General features: G+C 42.7%; 2 protein-coding genes across 10 annotated transcripts; one reads left to right on the forward strand and one right to left on the reverse strand.

Moving 5' to 3' along the window:
* Window positions 1–5861: 5861 nt before the first annotated feature.
* Window positions 5862–25909, forward strand: PDCD4 (programmed cell death 4). Of its 6 annotated transcripts, none has more exons than XM_076338992.1 (13): window positions 5862–5917; window positions 10446–10593; window positions 11795–11891; window positions 15332–15631; window positions 16201–16295; window positions 18053–18166; window positions 18419–18640; window positions 18913–19010; window positions 20527–20641; window positions 21440–21547; window positions 22634–22744; window positions 23739–23878; window positions 25182–25909. In XM_076338992.1, exons 3-13 carry the CDS (start codon window positions 11852–11854, stop codon window positions 25240–25242), a joined length of 1404 nt encoding a protein of 467 aa, XP_076195107.1. In that variant the 5' UTR covers window positions 5862–5917; window positions 10446–10593; window positions 11795–11851; the 3' UTR covers window positions 25243–25909. The 6 variants fall into 6 exon arrangements, with proteins under 6 accessions (XP_076195107.1, XP_076195106.1, XP_076195105.1 ...); XM_076338991.1 differs by lacking the exon at window positions 5862–5917 and adding an exon at window positions 5925–6017; XM_076338990.1 differs by lacking the exon at window positions 5862–5917 and adding an exon at window positions 8932–8987.
* On the reverse strand, window positions 16771–27007 carry BBIP1 (BBSome interacting protein 1). 4 transcript variants are annotated; one of them, XR_012995441.1, is made up of 3 exons: window positions 26949–27007; window positions 26640–26869; window positions 16771–17762 (listed from the first exon to the last, which is right to left on the reverse strand). XR_012995441.1 is itself a non-coding variant. In XM_076338996.1 (2 exons), exons 1-2 carry the CDS (start codon window positions 26992–26994, stop codon window positions 26694–26696), a joined length of 222 nt encoding a protein of 73 aa, XP_076195111.1. In that variant the 5' UTR covers window positions 26995–27007; the 3' UTR covers window positions 25946–26693. The 4 variants fall into 4 exon arrangements, 1 of the variants encoding a protein (XP_076195111.1); XR_012995442.1 differs by lacking the exon at window positions 16771–17762 and adding an exon at window positions 17788–17832; XR_012995440.1 differs by lacking the exon at window positions 16771–17762 and adding an exon at window positions 23868–24250.

Raw genomic sequence — 27007 nt, forward strand, 5'->3', positions numbered from 1 at the left:
GCAAAGTTCAAAAGCATATTGGCAACCCCAAGTCCCGAAAAGCCAGGAGTCAGCCCAAGCCCTGCCCCATTTCCCAAGAAGAAATTGTTTACCAACTATTTCTTTTCCCAACTTTTTTTTATTATTAGCTAGCAAACCTTAGGATCTCTTTATTCACCTCCCAGTTTTTTGAGCATTTAGGTTGCACTAGTTTCATGTTTTCAAATCTTTCATCCACAACCTTGAGGGCTAGGGACATATTTTGTTTATAAATGAAAGCTACAATTCCCTTGTTTCAAGGAGCTGGGATTTTAGGAAATATTCCCCAAAGCATAAAAGTTGTGATAAAATCACAGGAATTGCCAGCAGTGCACGGAGTCTTCTCTGTTTGGAAGAGGAGGCGTTGGACTGTAGCAAGCTGCAGGCATCACTAGCTACTGTCGTTTCAGTGAGTCAAAGAAAAATAACATTGTGCTTAAACATCAGCTCTGCAGGCCTAACTAAGGAAGATAACCTCATCCCTTTCTAGCTGCAGTGCTTCACAAAAGCGCTGCCTTTGTAATCCTCTGGATTAATGTTCACAGTCAAGCTCTCTGCCCCAGAAGGCCCCTGCACCCCTGGCAGAGTGTATTTAAAAGTATAAAGCCCTCCCTGGGATGCAGAGGAGGCTGGTGCCAGTCAGGCACCTCCTGGGAAACATGGCTGTGGCTGCTTCCAAACCGGGAGCGTTTCAGCCCAAGTGATCTTCCTTTCTTCCCTCTCGTTCCTCTTCACTGCTACTTTAATTTCAGCTTCGTGCCGCCTTTCACGTAGCCCCCCTCAGCTTGAATCAGATCCCTATTGTCTGTGTTGTCAACACAGCTGTTTAAATCCCTTCCCCCAAATACCCCTGCTTTCCAGAAAGCTCCTGCCTGCAAGGGCCAGGCGCTATTCTGAGTTTGAGGCTTTTTGTCAGGTCCTGGGCTGAGCTCAGATTCCTGTTTGGACCAGCATGAGGTCAAAATGGAGACGAACTTGGGAAAATCCTCCACTTCAGCAAAGCCTGATGCTCACTGACTGCATGCTGGTGGCTGCTGCAGCGCTCCAGCCTGAGACTGACAGGCAATGCAGAGTGAAGTGAATGATTAGCATTATTAAAAATGCTTTGCAATTATACAGCGCCTTTTCATCTAAAGATTTCAAAGCTTCGTAGCACTCACACAAAGTTACTTATTATCCCTGGCGTTTAGCAGAGTCAGGCAGTGAAGGAAAGCAGCTAAGTGACTTGCCTTAGGTCATGCAGTAAGTCGGCGTCAGAGGTGGGAACTCGGGCCCAAAGTGCTGACTCCACGGCTCATGCCCCAACGCGAGGACGCACCTCGCCTTCTCCTGTGCCAGGACAGCTCTTTGGGGGGTGCAGAGATGGAGGAAGTGCTCAGCCCACCCGGAGGGTCAGCACAGCCCGGGCAGTGCTCAGGAGGTGCCTGGCTGGGAGCAGCACCTAACATTCCTAAGCCCTGCTCCTTCCCCCAGGAGCCCCGTGCACACTGCTGAGGGGCTGTTGTGGGATCTGTTGGGCCTGAGGCTGCAGTCCAGCTTGCCACAGCACAGTGTGGCCGAGTCCACGGCAGCCAGTGACCTGGAGGGCCTGGAGGGCAAGGTGTGCTCTGGCGTGTCCCTGGGCTGAGCATCGCTGCTGCAGCCCCCATCTCCAGCACGCTCTCTCCAGCCCGCTGGCCGTATGCACGCGGGAAGACTACAAGGACCTTCCTTGACAGGGGACATCTCTAGAGACGCTTCAACCTTGATACCCCAGAACACACTGTGCAGGAACTGGTGAGGACCAGAGGTGGTTTTGCTTATAGCAGCACTGCAGCCAGGCTGCTACTCTCCCACTAGCTGAGCCCTGGCTACAGTGAAGGTGCGGCAGCACGGGCTCCCTCCAGACCAGGTGGTCCAAGCCTGCCGAAGAGCCTAGATATACGTGCAGACACCCGCCAGGAGATCAGAAATACATTTCTAAGATGTTACGCTCTTTGGCTGGCTCAGCCGGCTGTGCTGTGGGATGCACTAGGTGCCAAACCTCCGTGCCTTGCAGCGAGAGAGCTGAAAATGTCAAGCCCTTGTACACTGACACTTCTCTGACTTCAGTCCTGTGCTGGGACTTTGGGACAGTTTGGCAGCAGGGAGAAAAGCCAGAAGGAGGGACTGAAGAGGAAGAGTGAGAAGAGAGAGACAGAGAAAAAAGCAGATGTGAAATGGGGTGAAGAGAGGCAGGTAGACCTCTAGAGCTCACTGGCCAGGAGAAGGCCTTGGCTGAGTCTCCTGGCCCCGCTGGGGTAAAACACCTTTTTGGTGTTTACCACAAAAGGTGACTTGCACAGTTATATTTTTAAGGTAAAAAAATTATTTCTAAAAAGAGCAACTAACCTACTTCTGCTCTTCCACTGTGTTGCTCATTTTTAACCTAGAAATATCGGGAAAATCCACTTTGGTCAAGTTTTTTCTGGGAGACTTGAGATGCTTCAGGTTTTTTAATGATAAACAGTACCTGGCTTAAAATATTATATCCCTGTAAGGCAGGTGTGACTGATAGAGCTTCAGACTTCCAAGGGGTATATTTAAATAAATAACAGGAACTAATCCATATAGCCAGCTTTCCTTAGGAGCTCAGGGATTTACATGTCTAAACTTTACTGGGATGAGACTCCAGGACTGGGGATAAAACTCTAGTTCATTAAGCATAACTTCATTGGGGATAAAAGCCAGGAAAAGGGAAAAACTTGAAGGCAGAGACTGCAGTTGAATGAATTTCAACCTCAGTTGAAATTCCCTTGTTGGGTTGACGGTTGGACTCGATGATCGATGATCTTAGAGGTCTTTTCCAACTTTAATGATTCTATGATTCTATGATTCTCAGAAATTATACTGAGAATAAGCAGTCATTACAAGGAATCATTTTAAAAAGCAAAATAACTGGTTGCTTATAAAAGCTATGTCTCGAAAGTGAGTCGGAGTGTTGTCTTTTACAGGATGTTAATAAAAATGGGAAAATGTTTTTCCCAGTTGCATACGGCTGAAGAAAACAGGGAAAGAGAAAGAGAGATTACATAGGATCGAGGTTATTGTATAGTAGGTATGTGCAAAACCCAAACTCATACTTTGCCTTAACTTTCACTGAGGATGAGGATGTTAATCATGTGGCTGCAGATGAGAAGGATAATGGGATGGGGGTATGGAAATGTTCACGGCCAGGGTAGAAGCAAATCTCAGGGCTCCTTCCTGTACTGAAGGCAGAGGAACGGGCTAATCCACATGCCAGAGCTCCGGAAGAACTGGCCCGATATCTTTAACAGGTCCCTCAGTCAGGGACAGGAGCACAGTGAGCCTGTACAGAAGAAGTGAACTGATCTGGACAAGAACAGGCATGAAGGTTTCAGCTTAATAGTATACAGAAAGCTTCAGAACAAATGGTGAAGGAAAGGCTAGCAAAAGAGAGGGAGGTAAATGGCATGAGATTAAATGGGTTTATCAAACCCATTTATCTTTCTTGGGTAGGGTAAGCTGCAAGCCATTTGCTTAGTGAAGGAAATGGGGTGGATCTCACCTATCTGGACTTAAATTGCACATTTCATATGGTGCCATGTGGAAAGTTCTTAAGAAAAGGGAGAAGTGATTTAGCACAAGGTCTAAACCCCGTAAAGACCTGCTGTGAGAGCAGCGTACGGCTGTCAGGCTGGAGGGCAGTTACCAGGGGAGTGTTAAACATCACTCCTGGAGATCTGGCAAAGTGCTTTTGTAAATGAGCTTGGCACTAATGTTAGTGGAGAACTGGTGAAATTGCTGATGACAGAAAATATGAAGCAACCTCAGAACAAAGGTGGCTTGAGATATCACACAGAAAAAAGTAGTCAGCAGCAGGAAGTGGCAGTCATAGGCACAAATGACCAAACCCTTTCCTACAAGCTAGCCGGCAGCTCACACTTTGATCACCGAATAACTGACTTGCCAACACAGTGGAAACATGAAGTGAGAAATGCAGTTCTGGAAGGCAGCAGAAAAGGTGCAGCCCAGGCTGCAGCGAAGGCTGGGGTGTGCTTGAGGAGAGGCTATCTCGCTCGCTTCATTTTGCAAAGTGAATGCCAAGAGCAGGAGGATTTCTCTGCGTAAATACTCCCAGGAAGGGAAAGGGAAGAGCTGATGATGCTAAGGGCCAGTGCTGGCACAGAATAAATGACCCAAAAGAGGCATCAGACATTTTGGTTAGAAGATAGTTACTAACCATTTGACAACGTGGTTCTGGAGCAGCCTCCCCATTGCAGTCGTGCTTGCAAAATATTAAATCGCTTTGAGGACGGAACTTGAAAAATTTATGAAAAGGATTATATCGCATGGTGCCTGTGATAGGAGACGTGGTAGCACAGAAGTTCCTGCCAGTCCTATGCATGAAGGTAAATATTCTGTAACCCTCTGTCAATATAAATATGGAGCATGTGATTGTACACACATAAAAAGCAGGCACATGATTTATTAATCACAGGACCTCAGCTTGTCAAATAATAATTACAAGGCAATAACACACCTTGTTTTAATAAATGGCTCCCTAAGATTTTCTCCCATAGTAAACCAGCAAAAAAGGACAATTATTCTGAGGTAAAGGCGGTATTTTATGTTTCTGGTTGTTAGCTTTTAAATGAACTGACTGCCTGGAACTCTTAAATCAAGTACTCCCATTTTTCTGCACATTTCACAAGTTCATCCCTTTCCAGTAAAGCATCTTTTCAGATGCATGATTGCCTTTTGTTAAGGCAAGAATGAACAGATGACAACTGCGGCACAGAGGAGGCATGCTTGGAACAGTTTTACAAAGCAAACCCAATTCTAAGGCTTCTGCCAGAAGGGCGTACTCAGAAATGTGAAGAGGGAAGGTTTTTTGTGCAATGTGAAGGGCAAGTCCTGGAAAGCCACGACAGAGACAGGCAAGCTGTGGTTCGGGAAAGTGTTTATTCAAAGCCATCGCAGTGGGTGACACTTCAGTTTCCACGCTCAGACAAACGTGAGCTGATCCCTCTCCACCTCTCAAGGGTGCCCAGCCTTGACAGGCGCTGCACACACAGGTCTGCAGCACAGCCCCGTTCCCAGCCCATGGATGGAGCTGCAGGAGGATGTTCAAAAGCAACTCTAATTACTAAGCATTAAAAAAAGCGAAGGCGTGTTTTAGTATCCTTTCAACCTGGAGCTGACGCTGCCTGATGAAGAACAGGATTGCTGTGCTTGCAGTTCATTTTATGAAGGCATCTTTGCAGAAGATGCAAAAATAAAAGTAGGCTGAAGGAAAAGAAAGCAGAAGGCCAAGAGACAGGCAACTGAACAGAGCAGATTGATTTAACAGATACGATACATTTTTGCTGCCTGCATTATATGTGGAAATTTATATTCTAAGTGACACAGTAACAGACTTGATTGTCATCAAACAGAACTGCTGAGGTGTCAGGAGCACAGATGCTGCCTTTTGAAAACATTTAAAACAGAAAGTAAAACTTTGAAAAATCCGCAGTGGGGAGCGCAATGAAAATGCTCTGCAATGTTTCTAACCCAACACAACTTCTCTCTGCTTCTCACTGCTCTCTCTGGTGTTGGAGGTCAGACGACCTACGACCTACGTGAGTCACCCCAGATACAGCTCAGATATAAACCCTGATGAAAAGCAAAGGCCGGCAGCAAACTGGCCAGGGCAGCCTGGAGACACACGGTGTCTATTGTGCACTAGACATTGGACGGGGGGAAGGGCTGCTCCATGCGTTTTGGGGAACTTCAGCCAATGGATTCCTCCCCTGGGTGTTACGGGAGGGCTTGGCCAGCATGTGAGAAAGGGAGGGGAGAGTTTGAAAACAACCCAGCAGGCTCTAAGGAAGGAAGGCGGCTAGAAAGTGGCCTCCGTGCAGGCATTTTGCTCCAGGTGATCGGCGGCGTTAGGGGTGGAAGCGCAGGAGGGGCCTGGTAGCTGCCGGCGGGTCCCCGCTTGGTGCGGGTCGGCGCGGTGGAGGTCCTGGGCACAGGTAACCCCGGGACGCAGGTGTCGGGGAGCGGGCGTTGAGCTGCGCAGCCCGCACAGGTTGCCTGGAGCTGCAAACTGGCCAGAAACGGTCGAAAGAGTTTTTTTTTTTTCTATGGGGGGAGGAATTCTGCTCTTTTGTTTTGATGGGGATTTTGGTGGTATGTTTGCTATTAATATGGCTAGGGGAGGGAGGCAGGGAGGGAGCAAGCAGGTCTCTACAGCTCAGAGATTAGCATGTGATCAGCTGTCTTTCAAATATTACAGGCGGTTTTGAGGTTAGAAAGGCAAGAAGAGGCGATATCTTTTAGCAGACGGGTTGATACAATGGAAAAATACAAATAATCTTTCATGCACATCAGCCCTTTCAGGTCACAGAGTTTTAGAAATCAGAAAGTATGTGCAGTCAAATCTAGACGAGATTTTCAGTGATTGATAACCCAGCTGCTAATAGAGACATTCAGCAAAAGAAAGAAAAAACACACCATTTTCTTGTCTGGAGGTGTGCTGGATGGTTCAGGGGTTTTCATCTTCTTTTGATTACTGACCCAGCTTTTGGGCCTCTTGGAAGTGATCCAGTCCTAAATTTTACCAGAAAATCCTCTAGCAATTTTCCACGGTGCTTTAAAATGTGTAATCGGCATGATGCACTGATGTGGTATTTTGTGGCATCTTCTCTTGTGCAGGTTCTGGTTACTGTTTCAGTTTCTCTGCCACCTCTTTCCTCCTCACTGCCAAATCCCTTTAAAGCCCCTCTTCTGTCTTGCAGGGGAAGCTGAATTCCATGATCTATGTTAATAGCTAGGATTTATTTTCCAAATCTCGGTGATGACACTGTAGTGGTTTGCTTGGTACATGCTAGTCAGCAGAGGTGCAAAAAGCAAACTAGAAATTATTTTTTGATTGATGGGGAAACAACATCTTTTGAGGCTGCCTCTACGTTGCATGTGAAAAAAGTCTTGTGTGAGCACGCTGAACTGTCCCGACTTGAAAATGTCTGCAACTTAGTGTCTTCATGAACAAGAAAGATTTTCTTTCTGTCATTTGTCTGATGAGGAAAGCATTTATCATTACAAATACAGCAATCCTGCTGCACAGTCTTTTAACAGATCACTGTTGTTTTAATTCTTAAACTTAGTTTTGATGATTCATGCAGAGCTGGGCCAGTAAATGAATTCAGAGGCTTTTATACAAGGAAAGTTTGGCTCTTACTTCAGTCAAAAGTACACTGATTCGGAGTAGAATCATACTGGAAAAATATGTAAAAATACTACAAAAGTCAAGTCATAATCTATTAACTGAGGAGGATTCTCTTGCTGGCAGCTGAAAAATCCTGCAATGCAAAAGTACTAAAGCAGGAGGGATCTGTATTCTCTTCCCTCATAGCACTGGACTGCTATTGCTTGGGCTCTCCGGAGTGACAAACTACAGAGAGAAAACAAAGGGTTAGCTGAGTTTTTAGGAGAGACTGTGAATGGAGGCAAAATACATGACAATGAAAGGAGACTATCCTCTCTAATTAGGTGTCTGGCCTCAGGCAGTGCGTGTAGAATAAACAGGGTAAATGTAAACTAAAATAAGGTAGAAAGTTTGGAAGGTTGTGGATGGATATGCTGTCAATCCTAAACGTGCACAGTGTTAAGTGTTTCAGCAGTGGAGAAGGTGGCTGCAGCACCTTTTACCAGTCAAGATTGCCTGAACAGCAGGAATCCTGTCCGCCAACTCTGAGGCAGTTGTGGTGTTTCCCAGTCCTCCTGCCAGAATCTCTAAACTCCTGTCCTGTAACACCCAATGCTGAAGAGAAGGTAGGGGGGTCTTGTGTGAAGAGGGAGCAAAAGGTCTGAAATCCCCATGTTAGCTGAGAGCGATGCAAAGAAGAAGTAATACATTATTTTTCTGATGGTTTTGCTTCAGAAAAAAAAATTGATTTCTAATTAAAGGAGGAGGCCACGATGTTGAAGAGGAGGCAGGCACAGCTGTCAAGGTTTCCACGGCTGCCTGTGCTGCTAGTCCATGTAGGCTTCTCGTCTCCCCGGCCAGGTTCTGTAACTGGACCTGCAAACACCCATCCATCCCCTCACAGGGTCTCTGGGTGCAACCCTTCTCCCACACCCCGGGTGTTGTCGTTTCAGAGCTAACCTGTCAAAGGTATTCCGAGTTGACACTAACGAGCCTCCTAAACGTTAAGAAACCAGGAGACGATGGCATGGGGCACTTTTGTGAGCGCCTGCGGCATGTTAGGCAGGGAAATGGAGGTTGCTGGGCTGGTGTGCGTGCGATAGCCCCAAAGGACGCCTCTTCACGCACCTACACAGCATAAACCAGCTTTATTTTAACCACCAGGCCAGTCACCCCAAGTGGGCCGGTAGGCGCCGCAGGACAGAGCTTGAGCAGGAGGGAGCCAAGCCGCTGCCGGCGCACACAGCGCTGCATGCAGGAGTCTCTCCGACACTCTCACGCACGGAGGCACTTCCTTCACCTCCCCCCGTGAACGCTGCGCTGGCCGCCGTGCCCAGCCGGCCGGGCCGCGCCCAGCAGCCGCCGCACAACGGGACGCCTCCTCACGGGCCTCGCCACGGAGAGCCGCGGGCCCGGCCCCTCCTCCCCTCCTCCCCTCCTCCCCTCCTCCCCTCCTCCCTTCCTCCCCTCCTCCCCTCCTCCCCTCCCCGCACGAATGGCTCCTTCCCGCTCCCTCCCCGCCGACGCCCCCCAGATGGTTTCACCCTCCCCCCCCTTCCCCCTTCCTTTTCCTGAGGGTTGAACACCCTCCCGTCCCCACCCACCGGCATCCCCGCCTGCCGATTGGCTGCGGCGGCGGGCGGGAGCCAGCCAATCCGCGGCGCGGCTGGTGGCCGTGTCGCTGGGGGGAAGAAAACAAAAACAAGCAGGCAGGGGCGCGCGCGCGCGGCCGAGGGGGCGGGGCCGAGCAGCGGCAGCGGGAGCGGAGCGGAGCGGCCGGGCCCGCGGACCGCCGGTAACGGCCTCGGGGGCGGCGTGTGAAGGGAGACGGCCCGGCCCGGCCCGGCCCGGCCCGGCCCGGCGCGGCGCGGGCGGCCCTGCCTCCTCCCTGCGGGCGAGGCGGCTCCGCAGGGTGCGTGAGGGTGGCCAGGCCGCGGGGCGGTCGCTGAGGGGCGGCTGGCGCTGTGAAGAGCTGTTCCCCCTGACTGACCCCCGGCCCCCCTGGCCAGCTCGCCCGCTCTCGCTGCCCCGCCGCGTCCGCTCCCCCGTGGCAGCCGGGCTTCGCTGCGCAGCGAGCTCCGCGTCGCCGCCTCCGGCGGTGGCAGCGTTGCTGAGGGCACATCCCGTGAGGTGCGGGTGCTCCTCGGCCGCAGCCGGGCCGGCTCAGCGGCTGCCAGGCCTGTGCCGCCGTGCGAGCGTGTGGCGACAGGGCCCTGCGCCAGCCGTGCTCCCACCGGCCTTCAGCCCTCAGTCACGCCTTTTCTTAAGGGCCGGAGTGGCTCCGCCATTGATTTCTTCCAGCGGCACGGGTTTTGTAGGGGTAGCTAAATCTTACCTGGTTATTCTTGCGTGTGGCTGCAGAACAACGGCTGGTGTTTGCAGGTCTGCAAAGCCTTGGTGATGGGGAGTGTTTGCTTAAAGTTAGGGAGAAGAGAAAAATCGTGTAAGCTGTGTGGAAGTTTCTCGGGGATGTTTTGCATCTTGATAAGTTTTGGAAGCTTTCTTCTGCAGTGTGTGTTGTTCCTAAACGTTAATTTGCTGCTATTTACCTGCTGGGGTAGAATTGCCTATTTAGATATAGTACATGCAGTGATGGTGAGTACAGAGAGCTGAGCATATTTTATTGGTGGTTTTCAGTGACTTAGGAAATACCCTCGCCTGCTGAACTACTTTAAAAGTACTATTTGTATCACTGATTAATTTTAAGATCTCTCGCAGCATTCTTGTTTTGCAGATGCTTAAATTTACTTATGTCCGTGTTGTTCCTGTATTGTCTCTTCTAACATAAAATTTTGGGGTTATTTATTCTGATGTTTTCATTGCAGGTTTTCAAATTGTGTTCTGTAGTTGATTGGTAGTACTGTGTGGTATAACTCTGCAAAATAGAAACTGTTTTTTTTGATACAGTGATAAATACCAGCATCCTGAAGCTCCAGCAAACCTGTTGGCTTGAGTTAATGAGAGGGTGCATTGCTAAATTGAGAGTATGCCTCCTGATCAGTATAACAACATCAATTGTAAAGCTCAGTTATTCCATCATCCTTGTTACAAAGAAAGCAGGGTGCTGAATCTCAAAAAGACAGCATATGAAAGTTGTGTTGTTAATTATTATGTTGCCATAGGTGGTGAATTTCAACTAAGGTTCTGCATGGAAAAAGTGTTTCTCCACTTGAAATTTGGGACTTGATTGCAAATGATGAAAGTTATGATTGTTATTTAATACAGGTTTTGTCCTTTCTCTTCTTTTTCAAAGAGGTGGACAACTGATGGAACATTCTACTAGGAAGAATAACACTGTTCTTACAAGGTAGTTTGCTCAGATTAGACTGAGATCCATACAAAAAAATATCTCAACCATCAGTGACTGGGAACACTTGAGAACTCCTGAATGACTGATTGAGGTAACTCAGAAAAAATGTTTATCTAAAAAAATGGTGTGGAGCAGGGAGGACTTGTTATTACACAAAACTGTTAACTGTTTGGGTTGACATTAGGAAATGCAAGATCATGACAGCTTGATAATATGCCCTAAACCAGAGTTTCTTTATTGCCAACGGTCTGTGATGAATCATTTGCAGTTAATAGGTCTGTGGTAGGCAAGTGGGCATAAGAGGGGAAAACAAGGAAAGAGAAGAAAAGGGGAAGGGAGTGCTGTTGTTTGGTGTCACAATCTTGCCACTCAACGGTAAGCTGTTTTTAGGGCAGCAAAGGATGAGAAAGGGGAAAAAAAGAGCCACTGAATTCTTACAGGGCAGACAGAAATACCATAATATTCACAGGACTATGAAGTGATTTGTGAAAGTCTTGCAGGTGAAAGTGTATGGGGAATTCTGGAGCTGCTTAATTTTTTGTGCACATAAAGGAAAGACACATGATGCCATCTCTTTCACAGTGACATGGGGTGGTTTGTAGAATAGCAGCTACTATGAAGAGGGAGAAAGAGAGAGTAACAGAAAAAGAGAAGTGTTCAACTTTATCCTTTGCAGATTAAATGGTAGTTGTAAGGAGTGTTTGAAGGGTGCAGATGCACAGATGTGGAAGCTTGACAGCTGTACGTACACATACAGTAAAGCATAAAGACTATGTCCTCGAGGGGAGGAATAAAAAATAGCTTGTCTTCTAAGGGCTGGTCTGAACTTGATAAATTGGTACCATTTTATCAGTATAGTTCACCTGAAGAACATTTCTTTTCTGGATGCAATTATAACATTGATATTCTATGCTCATATAGATAACCACTTTGCAGAGTAGGGCAGTCTAAGTTGATAGAGGTGGCTTTTATCAACTAAAAAAACCTGCATACGGAGAGCTTTTACCCTTAAAATAACGGCTTTTATCCTGGTGCCTCCTTTATAAGCAACAGAACTGACAACTGCTAAGACATCAAGGCTTAGATAGATGTGTTTGAGGGTGCTGCTGTCTCATGTTACATCATTTACCTTCCAAGGAACTTTTCAGTGGTTACTGATAGTTAATTATAACTTAGCACACCCTCCCCCCCCCATTTTCGTATTGTGTTTTGTGAGTAAAGCCTTTGCAGCTTTTTACTTTAAGATTTGGTCTAGTGCTTTTCTTCCCCTAAGCTTCTCCGTTTCTGTTTAGGCCTTGGAGGGAAAACGTTAAGACTTTACATTTCACAGTCAGTTCGGTTAAGCAGCTATGGAAATAGAAAAGGAGCACATTTATGTTAACCCAACAGGTAAGTAATATATTCAGTATTTTTTTTACTTAAAATTGCTTAGCTGACCTGAAGTGTTCTCTGTAGAAAAATTGTATTACCTGTTAATTTCTTAACAGTACTGTTTAAAAAAAAAAATCTTTCATCAAAAATTTACAGAATAGTTCTTTCAAGTATCTATCATAGTATCCCGCTTGATTACATTTATTCTGAAATTTGTTAAAATCATGAAGTTAACATTTCTTTAACTTACTAAATAATAGTGACTCTGGACTCCTTATCATCTGACTTCCAGTAGTGCTGGTGTGAAGAAAAGAGTAAGTTCAAAAGTAATATGTGTAGGTGCATTTGAGAGGTAAAATTGTGGTTTTATGGAGCTGTTTAGCTTAAAATTAGAGGAAACAAATGATGAAAGGCTTGACTGGAAGTGGGCTGGCATGGGAAAACTTTACTGAATATGTGTTAGACTGCCCTGAAATTGACTGTTTTGTCCATATCGCAAGCATGTTTTATGATGCTTAGTCAAGTTAACAGAGTTTCATGTTGTTTTCTGTGTCTTCTAAAGGTTGTGATGATCTGCACTGACATTTTTATACCAAAGAGTTTTTGTAGGTTTTAAATGTTTTTCAGAAAAAAAAAAAATCGTATATATGTTAAGATGGTATATAATGCAGTTGAAGTGGCAACATGCTCCATATGACCTCTTGTTTTAAACTAGAATTAGTTTAATGTAGAAGATACATTCTTTCTCAGCATTTTAGAATTACATTTGTATAATAGGTGGGAAACTGCTAGATACCTAAATTGACCTAATCTGGTCAAATGAGATTTGTGTGTAGGTAAGTACTTGCTGAATGCTTTGTTACTTAAGGTAGTACCATAAAAGCACAGATTTTAAGCATGCCTGCTAGGCAGGTTAAGATCAATTTGGATAACTTTTTAATATATGGTAAGCAAAGTCTTAAAGTTTATAGAACACTGTTCTTGCTTATATATGTGTATGTATGTGTTACATGGTGTAAAAATGAGAAGCTGAAAGGAAGATCTGCATCATTTTATCTGTACTTTTTATAAAACTATTTTATTTTAGAAAATTATTCAAAACTAGTATATCTGTTTAACCTGTTTTTTCAGCCTAACTAGGTGACTAATAGTGGAGAGACAGTTGATCATAGTATTATGGAGAAAGAGGTTGCAGCTGGAAGCGATAGTGTTACATAAAAAAATAGTTTAGTAATGCAGTGAGAAATATTAAGTCTTACGGGTTGGATATTTCCTGTGGAGGATTTCCTTTAGTCTCGAACCTGAGATCAGGATTGTATAAGGAGGTTGGACTGTAGCCTCCCCTTTTATCCTTAGTAGTCAGATTCAGGACTGACTCTTATTAATTAATTGTTGGCCATTTTCTTTTGAAAACTGAGAAAGAAGTAAGTGGTCATTGAAGAGTGTAGTTTCTGGACAGTCGGATTGCAGGTCTAAACTGGAGAAATTCATGGGAGCATGGGCATGAAGAAGAATTTAAATTCAGTTACCTGAGATGAGCTGGTTATGCTGATGGGGTCTCCCTGGGGAATGTGAGGAAGAAAACCTGTTCTGTTTGGTTTTTATTTTTTTCCCCTCTGCTAGCTTTATGCAAATCTCTCACTGTTTTATTAAAATATTAGACAAACTGAGAAAGCTTGTTGTGGGAATCTTTTCCTGGATGTGATGCATGCTTTTCTTTTTTAGCTTGCTGCAAGCATAAAAGGAATGCTTTTGTGGGAGTGATGAGTAGAAAGATGAAGCTTAGACTGGAATGGCTGCATTATTGTTCAGCTATAGCATTCACATCTGTGAACACTACTATCTAAATGTTATTTCTTTGATCACGAAGGAGGCAGTTGCATCAAACTTTCTTCATTTTGTAGTGTAGTATCCTCTTTGACATGGGTAAATACTTTGAGGTTGGAAATGTTTTATTAGTGCACTTTGTTTTCAAAACACTTTTTCATGAACCTTGAAATTCATGAACGTTGAAATTGAAAAACTGAGAATAAATTCTCAATTTTTTTGAATTTAAAAAATAGAGTTCTGAGAAGTATTGCCAAATGAATGTTGCTAATTAGAATGTATTGGAATGGTGAAGTAATAGATTCAGCTAAGTTCAAATACAGATTTAAAATACTCTTCATATTCTGGGTTTATGGCAGTGGACTTCTCCATAAAGCAGGCTTGGCACAGCTGGAAAAGCAGCTTCTTCTGTGTGCCTCATCATTGTACTTCTAGGGTTGGGGCTATAGGTTGTATCTTTGAGACTCTACTGAATCCTCAAGAAAAGAAGGGCTGTGTAACAGAGAGCTGAGGCTTTTCTCTGTGTGTGGTTTTTCCAATTTGCGAGGACTCCCAGGGTACTAACTGGAATGCAAATAGTTCCCCAGATGCTTTTTTTATCTTGATGGGTTAAGAAGGGAAAGAAGAAATGATGAAGGCTTTTGCTCTTAATGCTCTCAGTAAGACATTCTGCTGAACCATACAGCTCAGGTGGGAGACACCCTAACTTTGTGAAATAAAACACTTTAGATTCAAATTTTTAAATGTGCATTCATTTCCCAAAAGAGTGAAATCATTGCGCTTCTCAGTGCTCAGACGTTTACAGATCCTTAAGTTGAGAGGGTTTTTTTGTTGGGTATGAAACAAAGCTATATACATATATGTATATATGTATATGATTGTGCTGGGGAATAAACCATGGCCATTTTCAAAACAGTCTTGACAGAAGCCACAGTGAGGGGCAATCCATAGAGAGGAAGAGAGATCACACTGTTTCAAAAGACTTTATTCTATGAGTCTTCGTTACCAAACTCCCCAGGCTTTGTATTAAACAGGTTCCCCCCCCACCCCCCAACTTTAAAAAACAAAAAATAAGTGATATTGGTTTTGTACTCTTGTAAGTCTAAATCATTGCTTTTCCAGCTGGTGAGCTGTTTGAAATTCCTTGAATGAGGGGAATGTTGGTTGATGATTTGGGAAATTAATTTCACTTTGGTGACTAGTCTGTTAACATTAGTGAGTTCTTACAGAATTTACTGTATTGGCAGTTTTGGTTTTTTCTAAATCAAGAGATGAGTGGGTGGAGTGAGAACTAGGCCCTTAGATCTTACGCACTGAGGAGTTCTGATAGTTTTTGTTTAACAAGGGTGGGGTGTTCTGTGGGTTTACCTGTTTATAAATGATTTATTCATTTGCTTTCCCACTCTTGACATATGCTCTGTTTAGGTTGTGGATAGTTTGTGCAGGGGAATAAGGAACTCCTTATTACTGTGATGTGTAGGCGTATTCTAAAGCCAACATCTTTTGCCTCAACACTGTTGGAAATAAGAGTTCTATTTAATGTTGTAATCCTTTTTAAATGCAATGTGCTTTGGTATTTTAACATAAAACTGTTTAAAACAGTAACTTTTTTTCTCTGTCTCCTTTTTAAGAACTTGAGAATCTAAGTGATGCTCCATTTTCCGGTGATGAAGAAAATGGTGGGTCTGAGGAACGAAAGACTGAAATCAATGGAAATTGGATTCCTGCAACTTCAATTACTGAAGCCAAAATAAATGCTAAAGCAAAGAGACGGTTGAGGAAAAATTCTTCTAGAGATTCTGGGAGAGGAGACTCTGTTAGTGACAATGGAGAGACACTGAAGATTGGAGTTGTTGTACCAACGAGCCCAAAGGGGAAACTCCTGGACAGGCGATCCCGGTCTGGAAAGGGAAGGGGTCTACCAAAGAAAGGTTGGTGTAGCTTAGTGAAGAGAGTAGCATGATAAAGATTGTCCAAAACATAGTAATTTTTTTTCCACTGGGAATTACTGTCATAAGCCACAGTCTCTGTGCAGGCATTTGGTTCTTTATGTTAGATAGTAGGTGGCAATAGGAGCTAATAGTAGGTGGCATTCTTACCAGAAAATTCTATATGTGTATCATCAATTAACTTCTGTCTTTAAGGTAAGTACCTTTTATTAGCAAATTTAATACACAAATTTGAACTGTTGGTGGTTCACAGGCACGTTACTAATACAAACTGAAAGCATGGTTATATTTGAAAGTACAGTTGTTTCAACCTTCAGCAATTCTTGTGCAGTTTCATACTGCTGCTAGTATCTTACTGGAAAGTGATGAAGAGACTGGTTGCTAAAGTGGGAACATGTCATACAAACACACCCTTTTCCATATGTATCATTAGAGTCAGGAGGTGGGCACAAGCAGTGATAAATCATTCTTAAGTGAAAGAATGTTGGGTTGAACTCAGAAGTATTCTTTGTAAACTGGCGGTCCTTGCTTACTGTCCCATGTTTTGCCAGGTGGAGCAGGTGGTAAAGGAGTTTGGGGAACACCAGGTCAAGTGTATGATGTGGAAGAAGTAGATATTAAGGATCCTAATTATGATGATGACCAGGTAGGCAAATAACTTCTTTGCAGTGTTGGTTTTTATTTCCTTTATTGATTTCAATTGCTGTGCTGCTTATATTAATGAAAATTTGACCTTGTGAGTTATGTGAATGTCAGCCTGGCTGTACTAAATGCTCATTTTTATGTTCAAGAATGGATTATTGGCTAGTTAAAGACAACTGGTGTAGAAGTGTCGCAGTGTAACACTCACAAATCTTACCCCACAAGCCCTCTTTCTGTGCCTGACTAGGCAGCAACCTTTTCCCTGGTGTGTTCTTTCACTGCTGGTTCCCCCGGAGGTGAATATTGCAATGCTGCTCTATATTGCAAACAGGCACCATGTTAAAAATGCAACACAGACTTTCTCAAGTTGGGAATATAGTATGGGACAGTATCCTTTATGGATTTTTCTCTTCCCCGCATTCCCAACCCTCCCAATATCTTTTATCTACTTGGTATAAACACTTCAAACTAGTGCCAAGTTGATAGCCTGGATATTTTGTTTACATGTCTTTATTTAGGATATGTTGTGGAAGATTGTACCTTACAGCCATATAATCACGGGGGGGGGAAGTAAAGCTCATTGGGCAAAGGGTGCTTTATAATGTTAAATCACTGGGGAAAGGAAATACTGATTACAAACACAGATTACTAAGTCCGAGATCAATCGTGAGACCATAAGTAAATTCTGTTATCACATAAGCAGAGTGATGGTGGTGTCCTTTGAGCAGAGGCTGTTCGCTGTAGCCGTAGGTGCTGAGAGGATGATACGTGGGAATATCAAAACCTTCTTCCAGTATCAATTTTTTCCCTGCAATTCAACACTTTACATTAACAGAGATAGCTATTAAAAATTGAGCTGTTGAGTACATAAAAGAAAGTTTAATGAAGAATACATATTCTGTGGAATTTCTGTATGTTTAGCTTTTCTAAGGTAGTAAATAGAGACTGATGTGATGGAAGGATAGGCTTTTGGACTTCTGCTATACTTCTTGATCATGGAAAGCTTCTTTCCAATAAGCATTAGTTGGAAAACTTCTTTATTCACATTTCTGAGATCTGTAGGTGTTGCTCTGAATGTTACTTCTGTAGTCTGTGAGGAGTAGGGAACTGAATCACGGCGGGGAGATATGGTTGTGCTGGAACTCTGCAGGACCAGGTTATGCAGGAGGCAGTTGTGTGATTCTTTTTTCCCCTTAGGGAATGTCTTCGCTCACAAATATTCTGAAAATGCCTTTTCTCTGATTTGTACGTGCTATCGCCTGTCTGGTCACGCAGTCACTAAGGAAGAGGGAAAACAGGCAGGGTTGCTGTCAGGGACTGGAGTGCCACTTGCAGGGAAAGGTGCTGAAAGTTGAATCTTGTGCTGTGGCACAGCTAACTGCTGGGCTGGGACAGGAATTTCTGTTGCTTTCCCTTCAGTACATAGTATGTAAATACTTGATGTCCATGTTTATGTGGTGTCAGCAGAATCCTAGGAACAGAATTTGGAGTGTTTACCATCGTTGAACAGTAAATTCAGCCTTTCAGTTGAATTCAGCTAACTGTAAATTCAAAATATAAGAAGCATGACATTTAGCCAGCATCGTCCACGCTTCAATGGTAGAGACATAATCTGATGTTTTCCAGCAGAATACTGACCACCAAGACTAAAGCATTAAGGATTTAGAAGATATATTTTGATGCTATTAGCACTGCATAAGATGTAAGAGGAGACAGTACTGATTACAAAAGGGTATGTGCTTTTGTTGTATTTTGAAATAGGAGAACTGTGTCTATGAAACAGTAGTTTTACCTCTGGATGAAAGAGCATTTGAAAAAACTTTAACACCAATCATACAAGAGTATTTTGAACATGGAGATACTAACGAAGTTTCGGTATGTTGCATGCCTTTTTACTTCTTATTTTAGGGGGCAAACCTGTAGCATACAAAGGAATCCAACTGCTAGCTATAAATGAGTGTATAGAGATGTTGGCAAGAAATGTGCAATAAAAATACCTAAGCAGTTATAGTCATTACAGGAGCAGAAGCATATATGTAAATATATAAATACTTACATATTTGTAATATATTTATATAATGAAAATTATGAAATCTTAATCTGTTTTGTTTTTCAAATCTTACTTAGGAGATGCTGAAGGATTTAAACCTTGGTGAAATGAAATACAGTGTGCCAGTGCTGGCTGTTTCCTTGGCATTAGAGGGGAAGGCTAGTCACAGGGAAATGACATCTAAGCTTATCTCCGACCTTTGCGGGACAGTAGTAAGCAAAACTGATGTGGAAAAATCGTTTGACAGACTGCTTAAAGAACTACCTGAGTTGGTGTTGGATTCTCCTAGGGCACCACAGGTACATTTGTAAAGTTTTATGCTAGTAGTCAAAAGGTTTTTCTCTTAAATTGTGGCTAAAATTGATAAAGTAAACTGAAATAGACTCTGTATTTTGAAAAATACCTATGGATTGTCTTGCTGTCTGTATTCCCCTACTAATTTCCCAGGCTGTTTTTTTACTTTGAGATGGATCATTTAAATAAAATCTGAAAACCAAGCACGTTGTAACTGTCTACTTAGAACTGCTTTGAAATTCAGCATTTAATTAAAAATGCTTCTGTTTTGTTGCAGTTGGTGGGCCAGTTTATTGCTAGAGCTGTTGGAGATGGGATCCTAAGCAGTACCTACATAGATGGCTACAAAGGAACTGTGGATTGCGTCCAAGCTCGGTAACTTTCTTGCTTTCTATATAGCTACAGTTTTCTATTCCAAATGCCAAAGATGATGATCAGGAATTTAGGACTTCAGGATAAATCATGTGGTTCTCTAACTTCTTCTTTTTTATCATTTTAAATTAAAAAAGTAAACCCACAAAGTCTGCAACAACAAAATCCAGAATGACTCAGGTCAGAGGAGAAATATAGCAAGTGCCTGAAAAATGTATTAATACATTTGAGTTCAGTTTGTCAGGTTTGTTGTCCAGCTTATGTTTGAGGGTGAAAAAAAAATGAGCTGAAACAAGAAGTGATTATAGAAGGTTTTGTCTTCAGAAAAAGCTTTAATGTGATTAATGAGTAAATATAGCATCAGGACAGCTGCTGTAAATATGTTGTGAAATACACAAGGGAATAAATGTTTTGTCTTATGGTTTGAAGCTTGTGCAGTGCTTTCCCAGACTTTCTCTGTAATGCTTTATTCATCAAGAAGTGTAATTGTTTTCCATGTCAGGGTGAGAAGTTTGAAGGAGCAATCTCCGACAAAGAGGGACATTTTAATAACTAGCCACGTCTTTTTTTTCCCCCTGTAAGTGTATGCTTCAGGCTTGATATAGAGGTGCTGAACTCTTGTAGTTTCTAAAAGCTCCATTTGTAATGATTATAGTTGGGTACTTCTAGAAGGAAAGGAAATGCTTAGCTGCCTAACTTGAGGGTTCAAGTTGTGAAAATTGTCTGTCAGTTATACAAATGTCTCCTGTGATTTGAAGGATTGTAGCCTGCATACTGCACATCTGGGATGCTTTGCTGCCTTTGCTATTTCTTGGCCAGTCTTTTCTGCTCCTTAAATCTTAGTGAATACCGTTATTGTTCTTGGCTAGCCCCCAGTATGAGGACTGGGATAACTGTTCCTTCTTTAGCGGCATGGTGCTTAACTGGAGCTGAGATTTTTTTTTTTACCTTACTTCCTTTTTCAGTCTTTTCTCAACAAAGTGGCAAGCTTCCCTAGTTCACACTATCTTTTTGCAACTACATATTTGCCTTCTGAAGTGCTGTTTTGGCTTAAATTCTCAAGGTTTCATAATTCTTTAGACCGAAACAGAAAACAATATTGCAGTAGAAAAGCTGTTCTTTAGTGTGTAAACAACTCAAGCCTCTTTTGTTTGAGATACACGTGCCAAGCTGCATTTTTGGAGGAGCCCGGATACAATCCATCTCTGCATAAGAAAATATTGTTTGTTCTTGTGAAGATGTTTCAGGTTCTGCATTGATGATTCAGATCTGCTACCATCACAGAATTGTTGCCTGCCCTTAGCATGGTAAAACCAGAAGTGTAAAGGTGGCGGAAAGAGAATGTGGGGAGCTAGCTTGCTGGCTTCTTGATCCAGATGTCCCCATGGAGTTGCTAACCCTGACCTCTTCCCAGGGATCTGGTCACTTTGCCCGAAGAGGAATGGCAGTGGGGGAAATTACAGATGCCTTTTAATGAAGTTCTGCAATAACTTTTTAAAACACTAACTTTGCTTTCTAGAGCTGCGCTGGACCGAGCTACTGTGTTGCTGAGTATGACAAAGGGTGGAAAGCGTATAGACAACGCATGGGGGTCAGGAGGTGGCCAGCAGTCTGTGAAACACCTTGTTAAAGAGGTAACCGACTTCTGCAAAACCATTCTCTCTAGAGTTAAGCTTATCTTGTTTGGGATGGAGTGAAGAGATACATATATCCTGTAGCAAAATGATGTCTTGAGTGTTGGTTTTGTTGTTTTTTTTAATAATTTATTTACACAAAGTAGTTTTTAAAAACTGATGTAGATAATTTTGTTGATTTTGTAGTATTTGTCAGTGGTGGGAACATGCTAGTACAATATTCTGTATTGCAAGTACACATTTATTTTTGCTTTAAGCAAAACTTTTAAGCACTTAGCTTTTTAAGAGCTTACAATATAAAATGGTGACATAATTAGAAGAGCCAAGATGAAATTGGCTAAACTAGATAAACTATTATTATTTTTTGGCATCACTGATTAAAAGCACAGTAATAACTGAAAAAGAGAGAGGAAATAACAGGAATGTTTAGAGATCCATGCTATGAAGTAGGCAGGTTTAAAGGAAAAGGTCGTGTTAGAATTTCTAGGTTGTGAGTGTAACAGATGATAGGAGGAGGAGTTCAGGGGAGAAGATAAACTTAATTGTACCCACATTAACCTTTTATGGCAACAGGCATCTTCTAAAGCAATGTTTCTGGTGCTTGTGTGTCTGTATTAACACTATGGATAGGTATTTGGCTTACACTGTATTTCAGGTGGCTGATAACGTGTCAATTTAATTACATCTATAGAAACACTAGCAGCAAGTTTCAGGAACTAACTTGCTGCTGGGTTGATTGCAGGTTATCAAAACAGTTGTCAGCTTTCAAATTTTGTATTTTGTTTTAAAATTCCATAGATTGATATGTTGCTGAAAGAGTACTTGCTTTCCGGAGATGTACTGGAAGCTGAACGTTGCCTTCAGGAACTGGAAGTACCCCATTTTCACCATGAACTTGTATATGAAGTAAGGAGAAATCAGAGTCACTTTAATAATTGTCAGTAATACCAACAGGTTTGGTTTTGTTTTGATGTGGGCATGCAAATAATATAACTGGAATCTGAAGCTAAGGTTGCGAGTTCTGATACTATTTGAATAACTAACTTGTTTCATGTAAAGTTAATGGTTTGTGTGCACATTGTGCAACAAGTAAGCTGCTGCTAACTCTGGGAAGATCCAGAATTAATTTTTGTTTGTTGAGTAAATAGCTGAATTCAGATTATTATAGATTCCTGAAAAAGAAGAGCTCGGTTTATTTTCTGCTGGGGAATTGCAGCAAAAAGCCATGCTTTGTTTTGGTGTTTATTTCCTTTTAGTTTCAGATATCTGGCTATTCTAATGGGTGTTACCTGTTTTTGTTAAGTTATAGAGCTTCCTTTTCAGGGTGGAATTGTTCCATCTAGCACATTTGTAAAAGCTCTGAGGTATTTCAGAACCAGACTATATGAGAGAAAGATCATCTTTGCTGTATCTGGGAGACTGCTCCCATTTGTACTCTTTTATCTGCCAAATTGGGAAATGGTTGTTTACCAATAAAGCTGAACACCCACAGCTACAAAATCTTCTTTTCAGTAAATGGACTCCTTTTAGAAAATTCCTTCACGATAGAAAAACAGAATCCTTTTAGTTGATGGGGGTTGTGGAGATTTGTAGATTTTAAACTTCTAAGTTCTTCTAAAATCACAGATACAAAATGATCATAGATACAAAATTAATTTCACAAAATTAATTAATTGCCATCTGTACTGCAGCAACCATATGGATATAGCCACGTATCTCTCAAACGAGAGCCAGAAAGGCAATGCTTTTCACTCTGTCTAGTCCTTTCTGGTTTTTCATACCTTTTATCTTTATCCAAATAACTTTTCATGAGTTTTTCTTTTCAAATAATAATAATATACTGAAATTGTGAGTGCATGTAACAAATGGACTTGTCTCTCCAGAAAATGCATAATAATGCATTCACTCCTTTTTGCACCTCATATGCTTACACACCATGTACTTGACCCACTGTTTTCTTTTTAGTTAAAACACTTGCATGATTTGTTTTAGGCCGTTGTGATGGTTTTGGAGTCAACTGGAGAAAAGACTTTTAAAATGATACTGGATTTGTTGAAATCTCTCTGGAGGTCTTCTGTCATTACTATGGACCAAATGAAAAGAGTAAGTGTGGCATTTAGAGAATTTTGGGTAAGGTCTGCCAAAATTTGTATAGTTTTTACCTTCTTTTAAGTACTATTTGTAGTCTATTGCTAACTGCTACTTTTTTAAAATTCTCCATGGTTGTTCTGTATCCCATACAAATAACCTGTCACTGATATGTGTACAATACTTGAACTGGAAGAGGTACAAACGAATTCTGAGCAGTAGTTCTCTGTAGAACTGTGAGGTACAGAATATTTGAATCTTCAGTCAAAGATTTCCAACTGCTTTTATGCAATTAAATGGTTAAAACTAGTAATTTAAAATGCTGCAATATAGCTTCATTTTTCTTAAATATAATTTTTCTTTTTATCCAGTAGTTCTTCATAATTGAAGAAGTACAGTGAGGACCCACTTAATTACAAATGTCAATTAGAACAGTATATAGAAGCTAGTATTTACACAGTTGGAATAATCCATGGCTTTGCTTCTAGGTATGAATACAGGACAGCTGTTCTGTCCCAGGGCAAACTAGGTACCATACAAAGACTTGTGTCAAAATTTATCCAGCCATACTGCTGGTGGGAAGTGACGAAGTCATCTCTGGTGGTCACCAGTGCCTCCCTTGCTGCATAAACTGTTGTGGTGGAGATTTGCGGCCACGTTTTGTTCGTTTACATGGAAGAAAAATTAACTTTTTTTCCTTGTGTTACTACCCATGTGATAGCAGCCAGGCTAACACAGATTCTGTACTGTCTGGGTTTCTGGCTTCTGAAGAAGTTAAAAACTCAGCTGGTGTTTTTATGTAGATAGGTAGCTGTGTAATACCATGGTATTGGCTGGTATTACACCTTTTCCACTGACTTGCAGCTGCTCTGCTTTAGGTTTGTTGAAACTCTCCATAGTATACATGAAACTGTATTGAAAAATAAATCCTGAGTGCAAAAGGGTATTTAAAAAATTTGTAATAAAATCATAGAACCACCAGATCATTATTTGAATTCTTACATTGCAGGGCTATGAACGAGTTTACTGTGAAATCCCAGATATTAACCTGGATGTGCCACACTCCTATTCCGTGCTTGAGCGGTTTGTAGAGGAATGCTTTCAGGCTGGAATAATCTCCAAACCACTGAGAGACCTCTGTCCTTCAAGGTACTTGTTTTATTGTAGATAGGAGATGGCACCGCTTTTTGCCCCTGTTGTAGGTAATAGAAAGCAGGATCTTATGACCAAAGTATTACGGATTGGAACTGGAAACTACGGAGGATGGAGAAACAGGGTTAGACTGGTAAAAAGTTTAAGAAGCTGCACTGATGTGAAACCTGTTATGTGGAGGCTGGGATAAGTACTCGAAGAAAGTAAGCCTCCGGTGAGTCCCGGGCAGCACGCCTGTGTGCTCTCTGGAGGATGAAGGCCTGCCTCTCCTCTGTTTTGCTGATTTCCTTGGTAGAGATCAGTGCAGTACTGAGACAGAAGATTCAGGCGTCACAATGATCCATGTAGGTGACAGCAGAAAACTGTCAGCTAGTGGAGAAAAAAATTGCTTAAAAAATGGTTTAAACATACCAAATGGCATGAATAGATTTCTAAGACAAGACAACCAATTCTAATGTTTATGTCAAAAGGAATAGGACACTTATGTGGAATAAGCTCCACACACCTGATCCCTTTGTATAGTGCTTTTGGTTTGTTACTGTTTACTTATTCATAGCATAAATAATGCTGTTCAAACTGTAGCTAATCAGTATTCCATTCTCTCCTTACTGGTCACAATACAATTAGTAAGTTTCTTTTCCTGTGGGGAATACATGTACATTTTTAAATATGATGTTAAACTATTACTCACAGTTTTATGCATCGGGAATACTATTTATTAGACAGATCTTTTCCACTTTGGGTGTTTTGTTAGGCTTCTTAAACCATCTTGACAGCTTGCGATAAATTCGGATTTTGAAATGTTAGTGTCTTTATCAAAAACAGCCTCCATTTGTGGACTTTAGACTTAAAATTGAGTTTGTGTGTATCTTGGTATCAAACGTTTTGCAGGTTTGGGGTGTAGGAGGGTTGGATGTCATCACTGCAGCAAAAGCTTGATTATACTTCAGCTACCATTAATATGTTGAGAGGCATTTTTGGCTTATGTACTTCAGTTTTGGGTAGAAAACCCCCATTTCTAGGCTTTCAAACTAGGATCTTTTGTAGGTGTGAACATTAAAAGGTGAGCAAAGTGGAAAGCACTTGACAACACAAATTTTTAAAAGCTTCTTGCAAATAAACCTAGCTGTAAGATTCAGGTGGATTTTAAGCAATATATCAGTGATCAATGATGTTGCTGAACTTGCACACCTTATATTTGACTCCCAAGACCAAGAGAAGATTCTTCTCACTGATAGATAAGAAAAAACAAGTAATGCTACTTCAAATTACTGAAAAGATGCTTTCTGCTTTCTTACAGGGGCAGAAAGCGTTTTGTGAGTGAAGGAGATGGAGGTCGTCTTAAGCTAGAAAGCTACTGAATGTGAGAACCAACTCCTGAAGCCTTAAAAGTTTAAAGGGAAAATAGATAGGTATCTATATATATACAAACACACATGCTTTTTTGGTGTGTGTATGTATATATGTATACACATATATAATTACCAAAATTTTAAGAGTTGCTTAGCACAGTTCGTATTTTTTTAAAAGCACGTTTTGGGTACAAATCGTTTTTTTAAATAGTTTTATAAATGTCAGAAAGAAAACTTCTTTGGGCATATAGTAGAACTGGCCACTGCTGTGGTGGTGCCTTCAAATAAGCTATCTTTTTAAGTGCCATATGTTTATGACCTAATCATTCCATGTTTGCATCAATGTCTGACTGCCGCTCTTTCTTTCAAGGACAGTGTTATCATAAAATCACTGGTTTATACAAAGCTTTATAGAAGGGTCAAGTTAAGCTGCTGTGATCCCATTTCCATTGCTGCTGAAGAAATACTGTGCTTTGGGAGGAAAAATAGCTGTTTCTTTGTTTTAAAGAGCCCAAGAAAATGGAGTTGGGTCATAAGATTAATTCGTCTGTTCCAGGGGAGAACACTGGTTGGTTTTAGCCCCCATGTACCAAACTTGTCTTTTTTTTTTTTCCCCCCTATGTAACTGGAAAAGTAAAAAGTTCTGGTAAAACATATTAAAAATATATTTTGTGAAGCTGTCCTTTCTGCCTCTTTTTTTTTTTTTTTTAAACAGAACAAACTTAGCTGTGTTCAAATCTCTGAAGCGTGTGCAATTAAGCTGTACATCCAACACTGCCCTTTGGTATTACAATATGCAGAAGAGCATTGAGTAATTAAACTCATGGTAAGTATTTACCAAATGTGTTTCTGAAAACAAGTGACTTGTGTAGGAGTGTCCGGGCTGGCACTGGTGAGGTAGTTTGAACGTGTCCATACAGTGCAGCTTTGCCAAACCCTTTCTCAAGACTTAAGATGGATCTAGGGCAGACTCTCTTACAGCAACACAGTTGGAGCTCCTGCTGCTCCCCTAAGTTTTTCAGTTTTGTGTCAAGATTTCATGTGTTCTGAAATGCTGGGAATAGCCGTGATGGGGCTGGGAACACGATGTGCTCCAGGAAACAAGCGCCGCAGCACTTGAGCGCGTCCCACCAGCCGTTACTAGACCTGCGGGGCTGTGTAACTCGCCTCCTCCCGTTGTCCGGCCAGGCCAGGCCCTAGAGCAGCGCCTTACCAGGGTTTTGTTACCTGTCGGACTTGGCAAGCCTAAAGACGTATTTAAAACGTCGTCTTGAAAGCGACAAGTGGAACTTTTACAGGAAGAACTCCAGAAAAGGAGCCTCCCGCCTCCCCCCGCTCCCCTCCAGCAGCACCTCCTGCGTTCTCGGCCAGCCTTTAATCCGCGACCTCCGTTACAATGCGGGTACCTCCGCGTGGCGGCAGCGGCCACCGCAGGGCGCGGTCCCCACCCCTCCTCGGGACTAGGGCCGGGGCGGCGATGCCTCCTCGGGCGGCCGCGATGCCTCCTCGGGCGGCCGCGCCGCCTCCAGCGCCGCCCGCTGCAGCTTCTCCAGCTTCTCCAGCGACACCGACTTGAGGGGCAGCACCTTGGGCTTGCACAGCACCATGGCGGCCGCGTCCTCCACCGACAGCTGCCCTGCAAGGGGAAAGAAGCGCCGTGCGTGAGCGCCGGGGCCGGGCCGGGCCGGCTGCCGGGGCGCGCCCGCCGCCGGTACCTTGCTTGGGCAGCACCTCCCGGAACGCGGCCTTCCCTTCGGGCATGGCGGCTCCTACA

The sequence above is a fragment of the Aptenodytes patagonicus genome, chromosome 5 (genome assembly GCF_965638725.1).
Source record: "Aptenodytes patagonicus chromosome 5, bAptPat1.pri.cur, whole genome shotgun sequence".
Taxonomy (NCBI): Eukaryota; Metazoa; Chordata; class Aves; order Sphenisciformes; family Spheniscidae; genus Aptenodytes; species Aptenodytes patagonicus.